The 18,720-nt window shown below is 40.5% G+C and overlaps 3 protein-coding genes across 5 annotated transcripts in view; 1 reads left to right on the forward strand and 2 right to left on the reverse strand.

The window, feature by feature from the left end:
• Positions 1 to 972, reverse strand: part of si:ch211-197h24.6 — a 16,290-nt gene extending 15,318 nt beyond the window's left edge. The window contains exon 1 of the mRNA XM_048254294.1: positions 856 to 972. The gene's annotated coding sequence lies outside the window, so the exon portion shown is untranslated. The remainder of the gene's footprint in view (positions 1 to 855) is intronic.
• LOC125301643 (interactor of HORMAD1 protein 1) overlaps positions 1 to 13,323 on the forward strand; it is a 13,405-nt gene extending 82 nt beyond the window's left edge. The window contains exons 1-8 of one of the 2 annotated variants that reach the window (XM_048254286.1): positions 2,190 to 2,490; positions 2,717 to 2,782; positions 2,924 to 3,083; positions 11,019 to 11,173; positions 11,268 to 11,316; positions 11,534 to 11,621; positions 11,798 to 11,913; positions 12,060 to 13,323. In XM_048254286.1, the coding sequence (XP_048110243.1) occupies positions 2,727 to 2,782; positions 2,924 to 3,083; positions 11,019 to 11,173; positions 11,268 to 11,316; positions 11,534 to 11,621; positions 11,798 to 11,913; positions 12,060 to 13,199 (1,764 nt within the window). In that variant the 5' untranslated portion in view covers positions 2,190 to 2,490; positions 2,717 to 2,726 and the 3' untranslated portion in view covers positions 13,200 to 13,323. Of the gene's footprint in view, positions 1 to 2,189; positions 2,491 to 2,716; positions 2,783 to 2,923; positions 3,084 to 11,018; positions 11,174 to 11,267; positions 11,317 to 11,533; positions 11,622 to 11,797; positions 11,914 to 12,059 lie in introns of those variants that run through there. The other variant, XM_048254287.1, reaches the window with a different exon arrangement.
• A 62-nt stretch (positions 13,324 to 13,385) lies between these two features.
• kbtbd12 (kelch repeat and BTB (POZ) domain containing 12) lies at positions 13,386 to 18,415 on the reverse strand. Of its 2 annotated transcripts, none has more exons than XM_048254285.1 (6): positions 18,292 to 18,415; positions 16,700 to 17,841; positions 16,210 to 16,480; positions 15,417 to 15,567; positions 14,853 to 15,050; positions 13,386 to 14,494 (listed from the first exon to the last, which is right to left on the reverse strand). In XM_048254285.1, exons 2-6 carry the CDS (start codon positions 17,797 to 17,799, stop codon positions 14,325 to 14,327), a joined length of 1,890 nt encoding a protein of 629 aa, XP_048110242.1. In that variant the 5' UTR covers positions 17,800 to 17,841; positions 18,292 to 18,415; the 3' UTR covers positions 13,386 to 14,324. The 2 variants fall into 2 exon arrangements, with proteins under 2 accessions (XP_048110242.1, XP_048110241.1); XM_048254284.1 differs by having other exon boundaries at positions 16,700 to 17,924.
• Between the last annotated feature and the right edge of the window lie 305 nt (positions 18,416 to 18,720).

Below are 18,720 nucleotides of genomic sequence, written 5' to 3' on the forward strand. Positions count from 1 at the left end.
GTATATTTAAAACCTATCTAGGAGTAATCCACATTGCATGGTACATTAAGATCTAACTGTTTGCTTATTGTATATTCAGTAACGTGTTGCCATGGCGTTATTGTGGCGTTGCCCCTTCTGCAAGTAATGTTAGCTAAGTTATTGAACTCGACTTTACATGACAAATCCTATATTTATTCAGATGGTTTAATTTAAAGTTTACACACGATTTGTCATTTTCCCCACACAATTCTTTGTTTTTTCGGTTTCGTTTTTCTTCTGCTCACATCATGCAAAGGATAGGCAAGTTACACATTACGCCATCGCTTTCGATTCCTAACAAAAGCTAACAAAGAAATATATTAACGTATGTTTAGCAGCTACGTTAATAATACTGTTAAAGTCGACTGATTTGCAAAACACTTTAAGAAAGTGTAATCAAATTATCAGGAGTTAAGTAACGTTAAACACCAATCGCTAAGCAATAGTTAAAGATAACATTAGCTGCGTTAGCTGATAGCATATTTTAGCGAACTGCTAACGTTAGATAGCTAACGTTACATTTATCGCAGTTGCAACAGCAATTTAAAAGGTAACTACTTTGAAATCATGGTGCATGATACAGTTTTTACTTAGACTGAATATGACCATACGAAAGTACACATCCTTTTTCAGTCATGGGTTATCGCAGTAAGCTAGTGTTGACGACGCAGAAACTAGCCATTTCATAAGTAGGTCAGCTGCAGGACGTAAACAGCGATAGCTGCTAGATAGTTATCAATTCTTAGCCATTTACGTTCCTCACTAGGTATCGATGATAATTCTACATGGTTGGTGAGATACACTTGATACAGAATTTGTAAAAAGCGTACTTACCTTGCTACTTGCTCGATATCCTTTTGATAGCGTGAACACTGCCTCACATGGAAGACAGAAATACTTCCTGTTATGTGTGGTCAACGAGAAGGGCATATCCGCCAAGTCTCGCGGTCTCTCAGACTAAGAAGAGTTTGGTCTCTGGATTGGTTCCAACCTATTTTTTACAGTCTATGGTTCCAACATGCTTTTTTTTAAACAATTCAGTCATGCTATTTAATTGTGTATATGTCATATCAATCTAATTGAAATTGTTTTGATTGTGTAAAGATACAGTATATCAAATAGCCTAACAATGGGCCTACCCAATTACAGTTTTACTCAAATAATTACTTGGAAAACCAAATGAAAAAAAAAGAAGATTTATACAAGTTCGTTAAAATGGTGGATATAGCGTTTTGGAACCAAATTAAATTTTAAAATCTATCTCATCTGCTAGAATAAATGACCCCTGCACTACACTAACTGTTCCTTCAGCTACTGTATACTATATCAAATAGCCTACTTAGCAGCAGATATATTCATGGAACCTTATTGCATATTTGACTGATGATGCTTTGAGAGGCTTGTAAAATACTTCACGTGTAATATACCAGGACCTTTATAATTTTGCTTACAGAAAAAAAAAAACATATTCAGAAGATGGCATCACCACAGTACTGCACACTGCCCTCACCCACCTGGAGAACTGAAGCATTTTTAGAATTAGCTGTTCATTGATTATTTACCCATTAGGTGTAGGACGCTTTGGCGTGTTTAATTCCTTTTGTAACAAAATGTAGTCATCAACTCTACGTAGACGTACAGGGTAATTCAAATGGTGTGTATTAGGCCTATAATGGTTTTGTTACAATAATTACATTTGTAAAAAGGATTGTTGAGTTTTGATTGCAGAGTTTCATTTGGCATAGATGTAATTTGTTTATCTCTAAATCGTATTTAGCTGTGAGTTTTGATACAATGAGCCAACAAATTCTGCAAGAAGTGTGACAGTGGGGTAACATTTTGATAGTAGGCGCCAGACTAATAAAATTCGACAGGCTACAGAATTCGATCAAAGAGTATAGTTACTTCTCTTTGATTCGATGTAGGTAACATCTGTTTTTAGGCCGGACAATGCTGTGCATTATCGGTCAGCGAAAGATTATCTTGTCATGTCTGAACGTACGCCTGTGCAAAGGTTTGTTTATAAACGTTATACTCAGCTCCCAAATATGCCCACACCTATAAATATTATGATATTAAATAGCTACACATTTTGTTACGGAGTTTCATGCACATTCCATTGAATGACAATGATCACAAACAGCGGCAGGTGGAGAAAGGTGTGGAAAGTAGCCTAGCAAAACCTTGATTAAATCAAAATAGGTGCCAGGTTCACCTAATAAACAATTATGGGACGTTTCTGGTGCTTACACTGATTAGACAGCACGTGCGCTGGGCTCGAGCCGTGGTTTCCCCATGGCCTAACTTTAACGTAACTGTTGTAGGCCTACAAGTAGCCCAAATTAGATCGTCTTCATCGCCACTATTTAGCTCATGCTGTAGTTTAAAACCAGTTCAGTAATTAGCCACCATTTACATCCGAAAAAGTCCAGGGAAGATAAATGTCGATGATTATCAACGTCGTTTAAGGTAAGAGTTATAACCTAAGTTATAACCTAACCTAATCTGATTGTAAGTTACAATCAGATAGTGCTAGTGTACTGTTAGCTTCTACTAGTGTTACCTAAAGTTAACGTTATGTTGGCTAACATTATCTGGTTAGCAGTTTGATTCCTGTTTTTGGGCATATTGTTTGGGTTAATTGTTTTCATTTATCCGTTTTAATGGTGTTGTTATGACTTTTGTTTTTACAAAGGGAAAGAACCATGAAGACCAACACTTGGAACATAAAGGAAATTTTAAACATACCGTATGGATCTGGGCAAGTAACTTAAAAATTGTCCTAGCTTCCTACCACACATATATACCTAATCAAATTAAGACTTAAAGTTAACATTACTGTATATGGTTAATATGTTATTGCAAGCAATGTATAAAGATGAAGCCTTTTTTGTCATATCAGAGGATCCAAGGTGTCCAGTAAGAGTGGAACCAGCAGTGATTACTCAAGCTTAACAGATTCACAGTTTCTACTGGGATCTCAGTTCTGGCCAGAAAATTCCCAAGCCCTATCACAGGATGTGTCTTTTTCTTCAAGGAACACCAAACAAAATTCTGAGGAGGTAGGGCTGGTCAGCTCATGATCCTCAGTTCTGTAACCTAGTTGGTTCGGTGTGCAGAATTATAAGAAGTAGCCCAATATTCAGAATTGGTGATGTAGGTTATACTGTACATAATAAATAATTTACCGCTGTCATCATGATCAAGTAGCCTGGGTAAACCTGTTAGGGTTTGTCTGGGTTCACCCAGGCTAATGATCAAGCACAGCGAGTTCCAAATGGACACAAGGTGACATTTACTGTTTAGGATATATGCAGTATATTCATAATCTACAAACGTTACTTCTTTCAAAAGTAATCAGTTACTGTACATCATAAGTAATTAATTACCAGAGAAAGTAACTTTTGAGTTACTTGTATGTCTGCTTTTAAAATGTCAATGTGAACAGTACTGAAGTCACACACACAATAAACATAATTTTAGACATATTTATTGTTTACATTCTACATGAAAGCCCCCCTGACCTCGTTTTAAGCCACCCTCACCATATCTAGGTGGTTTGATATACACTGCCTACTACTAGGCTATATCAGTAGGCCTAATACTATACATTGGGGTGCACTGACTCCTCTTCAGTTTCCCCTATATTTCTGGAATATAGTAATAGGTTATTATTACAGTGCATGAAAATGCACTGTTCTGTTATCCGGAGTCGTCTTATTATTATAATTACAGTGCATGAAAATGCACTGTACTGTTATCCAAAGTCTTCTTCTTCTTCTTCTTCTTCTTATTACAGTGCATGAAAATGCACTGTACTGTTATCCGAAGTCTTCTTCTTCTTCTTCCCACCAAATGTCTGCGTCTAATTCAGCTACAACCGTTTAACCCTTAGAACCCTAAGCTGTTTTTAGGGCATTTTCACTACCTTTATTCATAAGGATTTATTCTGGTCATTGTAAGTGCCACACACACATATTATATATTGTTTTTTTCAGCAGAGTCTAGGCTATCCAGATCTGCCATCATGTCATGTATTAGTACTAATCAAAAATTTGATTTTTAAAGAATTAAAATATAAAAATCATATTATAAAAATTCTTATATTTTGACCTGTATCTCACCACAGCAAGCTCATAGCTCTACATGCATTTCATGTGTGTGTAGGGCAGGCTGTCCTGAATCGGGCAATATAATTGCCATGTTGGAGGGATACTCTGGGGCTGAGCAATTTACAGAAATATGTGGTGTGTGATTTACGGAAATAAATGCCTTTTTTTATTTAGCAATGAAAAATGACCATTCTGCGCTCCATATCTGTGACACGAACTGATCTGACCTGACTTGACCCAAGTTTGCCTGTTAGCATGTGTGACTATGGTGTATGCACTCATGATGAAACTTTTTACTGCATTGCCATGAACAAAGTAAAGGCAAAAAAGGTGTTTCTTTGTTGAACAAATTGGGATGCAATGTGAGCCTTGAATTGGATGCCATGCAGGAATTTGCTAGGATCTCAAAACCGAATTATGAACATGTTTTGCCATAGAGAAACACACGATAGTGTTGGATTATAAACATGCTTTGCCACAAAAACAGACAAAAACGTGGGGTAAGTCCAGCTATATGAAGTTATTATTTTGCTGTCACTTCGTCTGTTTTATAACCCAGAAGGTATTGTATTTGGTATCAAATGATAGCTCTGTGTCTCCTCTTTCATCTGACATACGTGGCATATCTATCCGATCACGGGTCCGCGAGTAATTCAAACGAGAGTAATGGTTTGTGCATTGGTTTGTGTACATGACTAATATTTTGCAGTCACTTCGTCTGTATAAGCCAGAAAGATCGATATTCATGGTACCAATGGATAGCCCTGTTTCTCCTCTTTCATCTGATATGCTTGCCATATCTATGCGATCACGGGTTCGTGAGTAATTCAAACGAGAGTAATGGGTGTGCAGGTGAACGCAGATGAGTATAGACTGTAAATATGATGCAATTTGATTTAATTTCATGATTTCTTTTTATTTTCATACTTGATCGTACAGACAAGTGCGTAGTCTCTTTGGAAAGCCCCACTTCTTCTCTGTCATGCAATAAAGGTTTCATCTCGTTGCGATGAACAGTCGCGGAACAATGTAACAGAGAAGAAAGGGTGTGTTTTTTGACGCACTTTGCGTCAATCGGGTTCTAAGGGTTAACATAGAAACTTCGTTCAAACTTTGCAGCGTAGGTCTTGAAAAGGACACTTGAGGAATGTATTTTTCACTTTTGTAAACTTTATACTTTGAGATATTAACAAAAAAACAAGCATCCATTACACTATCTACATTTAACTTTTAAACTATATACTCTGCCTCAGGCTTTAAGCATACAATCTGACTCTCTTAAGACTACAGATCATGTTCAACTATTTCCTCTGCCCAAAAATACTGTTTCAAAATAAATGTCCTCACAATAATTCACTATTAAATCATTTAACTATTTAAACTACTCAACTATTGAAATGCATGGATTCCAGTTGCTGCTACTGGAAGAAACTGGAATCCATGCATTTCCACTGAATTATTTTTGGAATCTGATCCCTTATCATACCAGTTCATTCTTACTCGCGTTGCTTTCGACTTATCGTGACTAAATTCAAGATGGCTGCAAACGCTAAACTTCGTGGAAGATACTGTCTGTATAAATCGCCTTGTAAGTAAACTACCAGTGCTTTTTCAAAGTTCTCAGTGTCTCGTTTTAAATGTCAGGGCCCTCGAAGTCTACCAATGAAGTGTGGAGATACATTGAGCCTCGTAAATGGGTGTAAAACAGTGATTTATTTGCATGGCTAGCCCGATGCGAAGCACCACTATTGAAAAAGCTGTTGGTAGCATCGGGCTAACTAGCCAGATTTTGGAGTGCAGGGGACAAGCCGAGATGGGCTATGAGACATACGTTCACACTCGGTATCATGTTTCAATACACTTTAGGTCAATATCACACCGGAATTCTCCTTTAATGATGGACTACCTTAGTTTAATCCATGAATCATCTCTGTTTTTCTTTATTCAGAGTCATCAAGTTAATTCATTGGTTTATATATACTGACCTTGTAAATTAACGACTGCTTAACGTTTAACACGTGTCATTTAAATGTGCTAGTGAAACAGTTGTGTAGCCTGGCGGGCCATCCTATATCATTGAAATGTATAGTCTGGAATCAAACCATTCACCTCACTTAATCCAAGGGGCGGGCAGAGAATTGTCTTTCAAACTGCCTAGGCATGCAATAGGCCAGCGCTACGACCATATCCGTATCCGGTCGGCAAAACGGCAAATACATCCTTCTTCGAAAGTAATGACTTAAGTGCATTGTGTTGCTCAACTTTCAAAGAAAAGAAAAGTCCAACTCCTCCAAAGTTGACGCCATCGCCGATTCGCCGACGCAAACAACCGCTCTTCGTTCGCCATAGCCACCTTTCTTGTTGTTCACAGTCGCAGGACTGTCGTTATCCTGTTAAGCCCGCCTTAAGACTCTAACAAAATAGAGCGTTGTGATTGGATGAAGTCCACGGCGTCAGCCAATAGAAATCCCTATGGTTTGATACTAGACGTACAGGCTGAGCAAATTAATTTGCCGCCGCTAGGGTGCGTCTAGATTTCTAGGCTAACAGTTGTGTACTCTATTGTTATTAAACCCCTATTCACCCATTTTACGCCGTCAACTCTGTGGCGCAGTGCGTTAAGGCCGGCTGATGGAAGCCGCCAGTATGCAGTAATTGACAGTCACCTGTCCAAGGGTTCGAATCTGGATTGAGATTTTGACAACAATATTCACACCGTTGTCTATATAAGTCTATATATTGGGCAGATCATATTATCAGAATCAGCTTTCTTGGCCAGGTTTGCGTAAACTAACAAGGAATCCCCCACTCCACGAAAATCAAAGGCTACATATTCTCAACTGACTGATCAAAAAGTGCGCACCTTATTATTATCTGCAGGTGTATGACTTCTGTGCATGTGGCTGCAAATTGACTTTTAACTTTTTCTATTTTTTTTTTTTCTATTCTATTTTCTGCCTTAGGCATTTTAAAATATGGATGTATGGTGGAGTGTAAATCAACCAGAAACCTAAATCTATTTATAATTATTAATTTGCACACAAATAACTGGCGTCAGTGACGTTTTTGACATGAAGATCCCCGGAACTATGATTCTACTATCATTCTACCACAGGTCGAGAGGTGTAGTTGTAACTACACAACTATAGTGGTCATGAAGGTTCATTGCTACTATGGTTTTGGGAAACACTAACGTAGCTTAACGATGCATCGGACTATGTAAGTTCCACCACCATAGTTCAAACAATCGTTTTGGGAAACAGTTGTGTCGTACTTACATAGTTTCAACCATGTTAGTTGGTAACAGTTGTCTCAAGAATATTTGTATATGCGCAGAGGGGGATCCACAAATATTTCTTGATTTGCGTGTGTGTTTTGATATCTACAAATAAAAAAATCATATTTGTAACTCGTATATTGATTTTTACAAATATAGATAATGCCATTTGTAAAACCGAAAATTTCATTTGTGAAATGTGATTTTGCATTTGTGGATCACCACCACACGCATTCTTCGCTTTCCAAAGTTACGTGTTTTTGAGACGTTCTTCACATGAAAGTCACTCAAATCCACACGTAAATAGGCCTACTTTAATTCACTGGCACACAGAAATCGCAATCCAGTAGATGGCGACATCCACAAATATTTCTTGACTTGCATTCGTGTTTTGACATCCACAAATAAAAAAATCATATTTGTAACTTGTAAATTGGTTTTCACAATTGTAGATGTGTATTTGTAAATGAAATGGCATTTGTAAAACTGAAAATTGCCTTTGTGAAATCTAATTTTGTGGATCACCAGCACACACAGTTTTCGTTTTCGCATTTGTGGATCACGTATTTTTGAGACAAACTTTGCGCAGAGAGCCACCCAGATCCACAAGTAGCCTGCTGACACTTTCTAATCCAGTAGATGGCAGTGTTGTTCTATAGGACTCATAACCAAAGATTCTTTGATCATAACACACAGAGCTAGCGAACCTAGTTCTTAAATCTAACAAGTTATGCCTTTTACAACAAGCTTTTTGATGGAAAAGTGGTGTTTAATTTCCATAATCTTTGTTTAGTAAACGCATAAAACCGTCAGTTTGCAAGCGAAATCAAGAATTACGATCTTTGAGTTTGTTTATAGTTACCTAGCAACCGAGGCTTTAAGTGTTAAAACCAAAGATTCTAGAACAGAGTTATGAACATCAGACGCTTGAGTGTAATCTCGACCTTATTAGTGATTGATAGCCTATCAATCGCTGTGTTTAAGCAGGCCGTGAACAAAGGGTTAACTTATAGCCTACAGGTAGAAAAAAGAAAAAATGGTGATAATATAACGTTAGCTAAGTTAGTTTGCCTGCTAGCTATCTTATCAGTAGGCTATACAGTCTCTCAATGGGAATTTATGTGATCTATTTACCAGTGCAATAGCTACTTCTGTCTAAATAATAGGCCTATTTACCTCTCCTTATTCAGTGTAAACTTGGAAAAAGATCAATTGGGCCTTTCACACGGTCAGTTCTTGCAGTTCATTACCGAGTAAAAAAAAAACGCATAAAACCGTCAGTTTGTAATGTAGGCCTACAAGAAATGTGGTAGCACAGTGGTTAGAGGAGTGATCTCTGACCCCAAGGATTGTTGGTTCAAATCCCGGCTCAGCGCAAAATTTCATATATACTTCCAATTCTATGAGCCCACCTGAACAGCTGTTTTAACGTTGCCAGCTGTTTTTTTTTTTTTACTCGGTAATGAACTGCAAGAACTGACATTGTGAAAGGTTGCTAGGTAACTATAAACAAACTCAAAGATTGTAATTCTTGATTTCGCTTGCAAACTGACGGTTTTATGCGTTTACTAAACAAAGATTATGGAAATTAAACACCACTTTTCCATCAAAAAGCTTGTTGTAAAAGGCATAACTTGTTAGATTTAAGAACTAGGTTCGCTAGCTCTGTGTGTTATGAGCAAAGAATCTTTGGTTATGAGTCCCATAGAACAACACTGCCATCTACTGGATTAGAAAGTGTCAGCAGGCTATTTGTGGATCTGGGTGGCTTCTCTGCGCAAAGTTTGTCTCAAAAATATGTGATCCGCAAATGCTGATCCACAAATGCGAAAACGAAAACTGTGTGTGCTGGTGATCCACAAATGCAAAATTAGATTTCACAAAGGCAATTTTCAGTTTTACAAATGCCATTTCATTTAAAAATACACATCTACAATTGTGAAAAACAATTTACAAGTTACAAATATGATTTTTTTATTTGTGGATGTCAAAATACGAATGCAAGTCAAGAAATATTTGTGGATGTCGCCATCTACTGGATTGCAATTTCTGTGTGCCGGTGAATTAAAGTAGGCCTATTTACGTGTGGATTTGTGTGACTTTCATGTGAAGAACGTCTCAAAAACACGTAACTTTGGAAAGCGAAGAATGCGTGTGCTGGTGATCCACAAATGCAAAATCACATTTCACAAATGAAATTTTCGGTTTTAGAAATGGCATTTTATTTACAAATGCACATCTATATTTGTAAAAATCAATATACGAGTTACAAATATCATTTTTTTATTTGTAGAAATCAAAACACACGTGCAAATCAAGAAATATTTGTGGATCCCCCTCTGCGCATATACAAATATTATTGAGACAAATTTAGCTCCATAGGATTGCGATTTCTGTGTGCCAGTGAATTAAAGTAGGCCTATTTACGTGTGGATTTGTGTGACTTTCATGTGAAGAACGTCTCAAAAACACGTAACTTTGGAAAGCGAAGAATCGTGTGCTGGTGATCCACAAATGCAAAATCACATTTCACAAAATGAAATTTTCGGTTTTAGAAATGGCATTTTATTTACAAATGCACATCTATATTTGTAAAAATCAATATACGAGTTACAAATATCATTTTTTTTACTTGTAGAAATCAAAACACACATGCAAATCAAGAAATATTTGTGGATCCCCTCTATATAAAATATATTGAGACAAATTTGCTCCATAGGATTGCGATTTAAGAGTGAATTAAAAGTAGGCCTATTTTACGGTGGATTTGTGACTTTCATGTGAAGAACGCCTCAAAACACGCGAACTTTGGAAAGCCAATGCTGGTGATCCAAAATGCAAAATCACATTTCACAAATGAAATTTTCGGTTTTAGAAATGGCATTTTATTTACAAATGCACATCTATATTTGTAAAAATCAATATACGAGTTACAAATATCATTTTTTTACTTGTAGATATCAAAACACACATGCAAATCAAGAAATATTTGTGGATCCCCCTCTGCGCATATACAAATATTATTGAGACAAATTTAGCTCCATACTAACATAGTTAGCAACGATGCTTTTGGGAAACGCACCCCTGGTTGCTAGAGTAATCATGCTGATTGCGAGGGACACATTGTAGTGGTGGTTTCTAGGTTGTTGCTAGGGTAATTAAGATGGTTGCTAGGGTACATATGGTGGTTGCTATGCTAAATAATGTGGTTGCTATGGTGGTTGCTAGGTTGTTGCTAGGGTGATTAATTAAGATGGTTGCTATGGCGTTAGTAGGGTACGTATGGTGGTTGCTATGCTAAATAATGTGGTTGCTATGCTGGTTGCTAGGGTTAAAGCCAAATCATGTGCATACAGGTCTGCACTGTTTTGTCTTTGAAGCCAATCCATGATACAGGTCATGTACATTATGGCCTACTGTGGATAAAGATTTGTTTAACATGGATTGGCTTTAGATGACCTGTAAACATGAATTGACATGGATTGGCTTTAAAAAAATATTTTTCTAAAATGATCTGTATACACATGGATTGGCTTTAAGATGGGACAGCATAGATGTATTTTCTTTTGTATGTTTATGAAAAATAACGGTGCAAATTTGTCTCTTAGGGTAGTGAGTTGAGAGTTTCTGCCAATTACCATGCAAAGCCTTACCTATTTGGTGGAGACACAGAAACTCACAGTACCACCAACAGTAAACCTACCATTGGTGTGCTAGATAGGTTTGAAGAAGACAAGAAAAGAGCAAAAGACAAATCAGAGAGGTATGTCATAGTCTTGTAATATGTATGTGCCAACTTCTAATGTAGTATTTATGCAAATATGGAGAAAATCTTTAGTCCTTTCTACCCGTTTCAGTGAAACTATCCACCATGAGTTTTTGAAGTTGCACGACTCCCTCGAAAAGGTAGGTGAACTTGTGAGACGTTGCAATTCCTCATCTTGCTTTATGACACATTATGGCATGTTCAAAAAGCACCTCAAACATTTCTTTTCACTAAGTCCTTTGACCCTTAACAACCCAACAACCCTTGGGTACCTTGAAAGGAGCTATATAAGTCCAAGTTATTGTTTATTATTATTATTATTATTATTATTAACCATAACCCTTATTTAACTCTCAGGTAATACGTCTGTTGGAAAACGTAAATGACAGCGGTGAGGCCACACACAAAGGTCTTGTGGAAGGAATAAATGGTCTTACAAGGACAAGTAAGCTCAGCCTTTTTTTATGAGTGATGTGATTTTCATGTTTGCATCAATTGAGTTGACAAACTGTAGGCTATAGTTGCACAGGTCAAGTGCTAAATGTCCAAAACTAGAGGTCAGCATTTAGTTTAGATTGTGTTAACATGGGATACTAAAAGACTGTATTTTACGTGTTGCAGTAAAGGAAAGCATGGCCAGTGTGTGGGATGGCATTACACCTAAGATTGAGGCGGTGATCATGAAACTGAACTCTCAGAGTCAGACACTCAAAGAAATGGAAGATAGAGAGGCTAAGGTAAGGCACCAATGTAAAATGGTCAGAAGGTGGTCTGCTGGTAACTTTGAACTGATGTATACTAAAAAGATTTGAGCTACATTTTGCAAGGTAGATGGAAAATTGTATCTTACTATTTTTTTTTTTTTTTTTTCTTTCTGAAATAGTTGGTCACTGCTACAAAAGACCTGAGCACCCATCTGCAGGATTTGCAGCGAAACATGGATAGTTTGAAGGTGGAGCATGGCCAAGAGCAGACTGTGCTAGTAGAATTGCAGTCCCTACTCACAGCCACAGCAGAGGCTCGGTCCCAGAGATCTGCCTCCAGGCCAGTGCAGATGGTCAGCAGCGAGGTCCAGACCTCCCCTGGCTTGGTGGAGCAGTTCTGTGTGGTGAGTGAAGAGAAACGGGTCTTCGAGGGGGTCCGGCTCTGTGGCCCTAGTGCCACTCGCCTTCACGCCAAACCCTCAGAGCCCACTCTACCTCTGAGTTCCTCCACCAAGCAAACCAATACAGACTATGACCAGACAGTCCCTACCAAGGCCACCTTGTGTCCTCTCCCCACTAACCAGCAGGAACGAGTCATGCACATGGCCTCTGATGGATTGAACGAAAGCCTTTGGCAGCAGTCGTTCTGCAGACAGGCGCTTAAGGCTGCTGGGGACGCTGACATAGTCTCTGGCTCTGCCCTGCAGGAGCCCAGGCGGCAGTATGCACTGAGACAGCGAGTCATGCAGAGCTCTTGCTTTCTGGGATCCATGCAGGAGGATTCTCAAATGGTGGCCATCGCTGACAAACCCCAAAATAGAGTGATGCCTGCCAGAGAAGAGGTCATGGCACCTAACTTCTCCACATGTGGTGGACCTCAGAAGACATGGTCGAAGAAGAGGCCCAGAGGCAAGAGGAGGGCCCTGATTCCACAGAATGTTCCATCTGTCTATAGGGGGGCTGGACAAGGAAATGGTTTCCACAAGTCCAGACCAAATCACAAAGAGGAAGAGGAGGAGGATGATGATGAATTATATCCAATGTATGAGACCAAAAACAAAGCACTCCGTGAGAACATCAAACCAGCCTTCACGCTGAAGGAGAACAAACAGGTTAGCGTGCATAATGATAATGGCAATGGCAGACAGCATGTGTGGAACATGTGGTCACAGAACACTGACAGTGTCCAGCACTGGTCAGCCTGTGATGGGGTAGACAGGAGACCAAAAGGGAAAGCTAAGGTTAAGGCTAAAGCTGGGATTCCTCAGAAGGCCAATGAAAGCCTCTGGAATCTTTTTGACTTTGATGACTCTGACTGATTTTGAAGGCTCCCTTGGCAGTATCATAAATTGTTCCGATTTTCAGCCCATGGGTGTTCACAATAGAGGTCAGCTTTATAGGATAAATGATAAATATATATGGTGCACGAAAAGAGGACATTTTGAATATCTGTTAGAGAGTGATAATTTGTTTGAAAAAAATAAACAAACAAAAAACAACGAAGATTGATGTATTGATGTATTTTTATGATTTTGTTCTGTCAAGCAATTTTTTTGTCTGTTTCAGCAATAAATATTTATAAAAAACATCAGTAGTAGGACCTTGCAAGACAAGTGACACTCTGAATGTCATTGTGACATTCTGACACTTCACTGCTGGTAATTTTATTAAAGTGCTGTTTTAATGAGTACTCATATCAGTAAATGTGCATGTTTCAGTGTAAAGTGTGAATAGTTTCTGGTTGCCATCAGTCTCTGCAAGTCATCACTGCTTATCTGCAATAGTGCTGAAAATCGAATATTGGAACATGGTTATAAACAACAATTCCATACCATTCCTGTGAGCCCTGGGCTGAGCTCATGATACAAACACAGTCTAAATTTCGATCTCTTTGTATGTCTTGACATGTGAAGAAATTGACAATAAAGCAGACTTTGACTTTGACTTTAAAACATTGAGTTGGGTATGGACAGATGCATTATTAATAGTATGCATTACTAGGGAGCCAAGACAGACACATGAAAAGTATAACCTCCACAAAAAGGACAAAGGTTTCCACTACAGCTTAAAACAATACAAAATAAAATCTAATATTTACAAACTAATTTTTCTCTGATTAAGCTGTGGCTTACAGCACTTTCAGCCACTTGGGACATCCACACACAGTGAGATTTTCAGTGGCATGATAAGATCAAAAGAAGCAGAATGAAACGTATTGGGTAACTAACTACAATAAAAAATAGAATAAGAATGACCCCTTTTGTTCTGCGACAAATTTGTCCACCTTCATTTGTGTGTAACATCCCCCTGCAGCAGTGAGCCACTAGTGAAGAATCTGCTTTTGCTCTTGTATATCACGCTGGAAGCAGTTGCAGCCTACTGGCGATAGATTGGCTCTGTGCATATCTGGCCACACACAGAAGCAGCAATGAGATGTGATGCGTCTACTCGTCCACGAGGTCGGCAGGAGGTGGCTGCAGTCCGCGGGGGTTGAGGCTGGCCACCAAACAGACGTCATAGTTGTCGTGCATCAGGACGTGCCTCCTCACCACTGCCCAGCTGTTCTCCCAAGGGTCCAGCTCCAGAATGTCCTTGGTTATGTTGTCAAAGCGATCTGGGGTGGAAGATTTGTATGTTCATGAGCAATACACTGAAAATGTATTGAGTCATGTAGCCTGAGCCATCAGTACTCTTGTCTATTGGGCATGGGATACTTCTTGGTCAGGTAGTCATAATAATAGTATTTTTTGTATAGTGCCTTTCTCAAACCCACGGTCTCTCATATGATGGTGTACATTGACTCTATGGGGGGGATGTGCTAATGTTAGTTATAATTTAAGTTAAATTCTGGAATGCATCATACAGTACCTGCTGTGGGGAGAGTTAATTCATAACATGATTATATCCCTCGTTGCACTAACATTGATTTAAATTGTGATCATCTCATAGACTGTATATGACAGCAAAATTACCTGCTCCTTTGTAATATCCACACACATATATTTTTCCATCCACCACTCCAGCATTGGAGGCGTTTGATCGCAGAGAGAGGACTGGCCATGGCAGTGGTGGTCCCTCCCTCCAGAAGTCTCCATCAGGGTTGTAGATCTCAACCACATTCAGGCAGCGCCGACACTGTCCCCGATCCACTCCCTCGCATCCTATGCCACCTGCATTAGTATCACAACACAGGAGTTATATTTACTGCTCAGATTTGATTTGTCATTCATAAAATGTGATTTCAAGAAATGACTAAGCTATTAAATCTATTTTTATTTTTTTTTTAAAATAGTAGTCACTTTGGAGAAAAGCATCTGCCAAATATTTTAAACATACATAAATCATCTATTTACTTGAAAATTCTTCAACACACTAATTTTTTTTAAAAAGATTTTTTATAAAGTTCCAAGTCATATTTCTGTTCAAAAACATCCAAGCTGTTCTGATCCAAGCCATATTTCTACTCAAAAACAAAGTTCTCTGATGCCAGCCACATTATTGTTCTATGAGAAAAGCCCCTCCTGCTCTGCCCTCACCCAGCACATATATTTCTCCGTTCAGGGTCACAGCGCTGCAGCGGTACTTGGAGTACTTCATGGGGGCCAGCTCTGCCCATTGGTTGCTTTCGGGGTCATACTCCAGCAGCCGGTTGCTCATTCGGTCTGGCTCCTCGTCAGTCAGATACGTCTGTCAGAGGGAGGACCAGACGAGCCACAACAGGTGTCAGAGCACAGGAGGGGGAAGTTACATATCATCACACAGGCAGAGGGACATAGAGGTCTCTTAAACATGAAGTTAAGACATTTTAAAAGCAGAAAATGTAAAGACCTGACATAACTGCTCCATAAAAACGTAGTTAAAGCAGCAGAAAGGGGGTTTTGTTCTAAAACTAGCACGCTAATTACCTAAAGGCTGCACAGCTGGCTTTCACTCATGCAAACTGATGTTTTTGGTGCTATTGTTTACAACCTGTACAATCCCTGCTTGCCCTAATCCATGCACGCACGCATTCACACACACACACACACACAGACACACTGTGGACTCTGGACTTGTAACCGGAGGGTTGCCGGTTCGAGCCCCGACCAGTGGGCCGCGGCTGAAGTGCCCTTGAGCAAGGCACCTAACCCCTCACTGCTCCCCGAAATGCCGCCATTGTAGCAGGCAGCTCACTGCGCGCCGGATTAGTGTGTGCTTCACCTCACTGTGTGTTCACTGTGTGCTGTGTTTCACTAATTCACGATTGGGTTAAATGCAGAGACCAAATTTCCCTCACGGGATCAAAAAAGTATATATACTTATACACTTTTGCGTCCTCCTATGTCTCACCTGAGGAGTTCGGCCACCCAGCACATAGAGGCGGTCCTTGAAACGCAGAGCTGTGTGATATGCCAGTGGTAAGGGCAGAGGGGCAGCGCTTCGCCAGGGTCCACCCTGCATGGACCAGCGTTGCACACAGTTGGTCATGAGCAGCTGGTTTTTTAGCTTCATCTGTCCACCCAGTAGGTACAGGGTATCCCCGAGTGACCCCAGGGCATAGGAGTCACGATACTCAGCGGAACACAGATGACACCAGGTGCCTTGGGCATCAATGTTATATCTGAATTGGAGACAAGGGAAAAGGGTTACAAGTCAAAGCAATAAACAGAATAAGTCCTGAGCATGTTACATGCTCAAGATTACCAATAGGATTGATGTTTAAAGTCTTTCAGTAACACTTTTGTTTTCCTGACATCCATGACACTGATAGTTTTAAATGTTGGCTTAAATGGCTGCCTATATAGAGTAATGTAATTTACTGTAATAAGTCATTTCTAACCTGAAAATCTCCACGTTCTGTTCCTTCTGCCTTGCCCTCCTGCGCACACCAGCTTCACCTGCCACTATGATCTGGTTGTCCTCTGTCACTACTCCTGCAAACACGTATCCAAGTGCGTCGCCGTAGCGAGGGGAAGTGATGTAATAGGTGCGCGCAGTGGTTGGCGCGTAGCAGAAACTGCAGTCGGCGAGGGACCCCTGACGTGTGCGGATGCCCTCAGTGTCATTGCCAATGCAAAGCAGCATGTCAGTGGTCTCCATGCCGTAGCGCAACTTCAGTCTGCGCGGAGCCGCCATTGGGTGCATGCCCGTGGTCTCCAAGGCCTCCTCCAGCATCTCCATACACTCTGAATTGGCCAGCAGAGTCGTGTTCCTACGCATGGCCTCGCGCAGGTAGTCAGGGCTCACCAATGGAAGTCGCACTTTGCGCAGGAGCTCTGCCAGGTATTGATCCCGACCTTGACCCTGAGGCTGACCCAGGCCGTCTCCTCCCCGTGTGGAGGCCCCATGCCTCACCCAGCGCAGCACCACATCCAGGATGCTCTCCTCTCGGGCGATGTTGAGGTCATCGGAGCCCAGCAGCATGGCCAGCTGGTGGGCCTCCAGCTCCAGCACCTCCTCGCTCATGCACACCTGGGTGAAGTGCTGCTGCAGGAAGCGCCGCGCCTGATCAGCCAGATCCTCAACGCCCAGGTCACGCGCATAGTAATATATGCCCACACAGTTGTTGACATCCATATTTTCAATCATGTAATGCTGACAGCGGGCAAACACATCATCCATCTGCAGTAGAAAGGCCGCCACCGATATACCTTGCACATTTTCATTTGAGAGTGGCAGCTTGGAGCTGTACATGTACTCCAGGAGCAGAGCGAGGCTTTTAGACGGCATGTCGCGTAGAAAGACTTCACGGTTTGCACACTCACGCAATCCGCAGGTAAACATGACGCGGAAGTACGGGCTGAAAGCAGACAGGACCACGCGATGACAGGCGAATCGGACATCCTCGGCCACCAGCACCACGTCAGTCAGCTGCTCAGTGTCTCTCATTCTGTTCAGCTGGTCCAGCAGTGAAATGCCGTGCCTCGACTTCAGATCCATTATTGTCCAAGTTAGACAGGGATACGTGAGAGAAACAGAACTCTAGAACAGTACAACAGTCAAAGTGTGTCTAGTGTAGAGACATCGTGAATGAAGAAATTCATCTTTGTGTGAGGCCACTTTAACTGAAAGGAGAGGAGACATGAGACACTGCAGGCACATGCATGAAATGTTGCACCAGAATGCCTCCTCATGTCCTACATACTAGATTATTTAAAACTTGCCGTACCTCTTCTTTCAAAATATCAAATATGTACATTTGTTTAAAATGTGTTAAGATGTGTCTTAGAACTAGGGCAAACACATTGCTGATAATGAATATCTATGCCAAGACCATAAAACATTTCTGTAGTTGCCCACTTCACAGCCCAGCTTAGCTCAGAGGAACAGCTTGGATTTCTGCCCCTGAGCCCTCGTTAGTGAAGCACAAATGAAGCAAACGCAATTACACTTCATTTACACATGCACTATTGAGCTTTTTTTGCCCCATACCACAGTGAGCGTCCTCCTGGGATCAGTGCTCTTTAGACACTAGATGTCCATAACAATCTCTCAGCTGAGTGAGACTGCTGTCGATCGAGCATGAAGCAGTTATGGCTCGGGGTGAGCGTGGGGATGGGGGGTTGGGGTCTGGCAGTGCCTTATGGGAGCTGAGTTAGATCTGTTTACTCTGTCTCTGGCGCGTCCTGCTGAGCAACAAACCTAAAAATAGATGCTGATGTGTCAAGAGACAAGTGTGGGGGCCAGAGAGAGAGAACACTGGGCTAACATTACTGTTCCAAGCACAGAGACCTCAGGAGTCTGGCCTTGGAATTAGGTCATTGATATTTCATTTATCTGTTACCTCTATGTTTTGAACCAGTTATGTTTCAGTATGCCTAACATATGGCCCTGTCATATTTGCTAACCTTTGGAATATCT

The sequence above is a fragment of the Alosa alosa genome, chromosome 10, assembly GCF_017589495.1.
Source record: "Alosa alosa isolate M-15738 ecotype Scorff River chromosome 10, AALO_Geno_1.1, whole genome shotgun sequence".
Lineage (NCBI taxonomy): Eukaryota > Metazoa > Chordata > Actinopteri > Clupeiformes > Clupeidae > Alosa > Alosa alosa.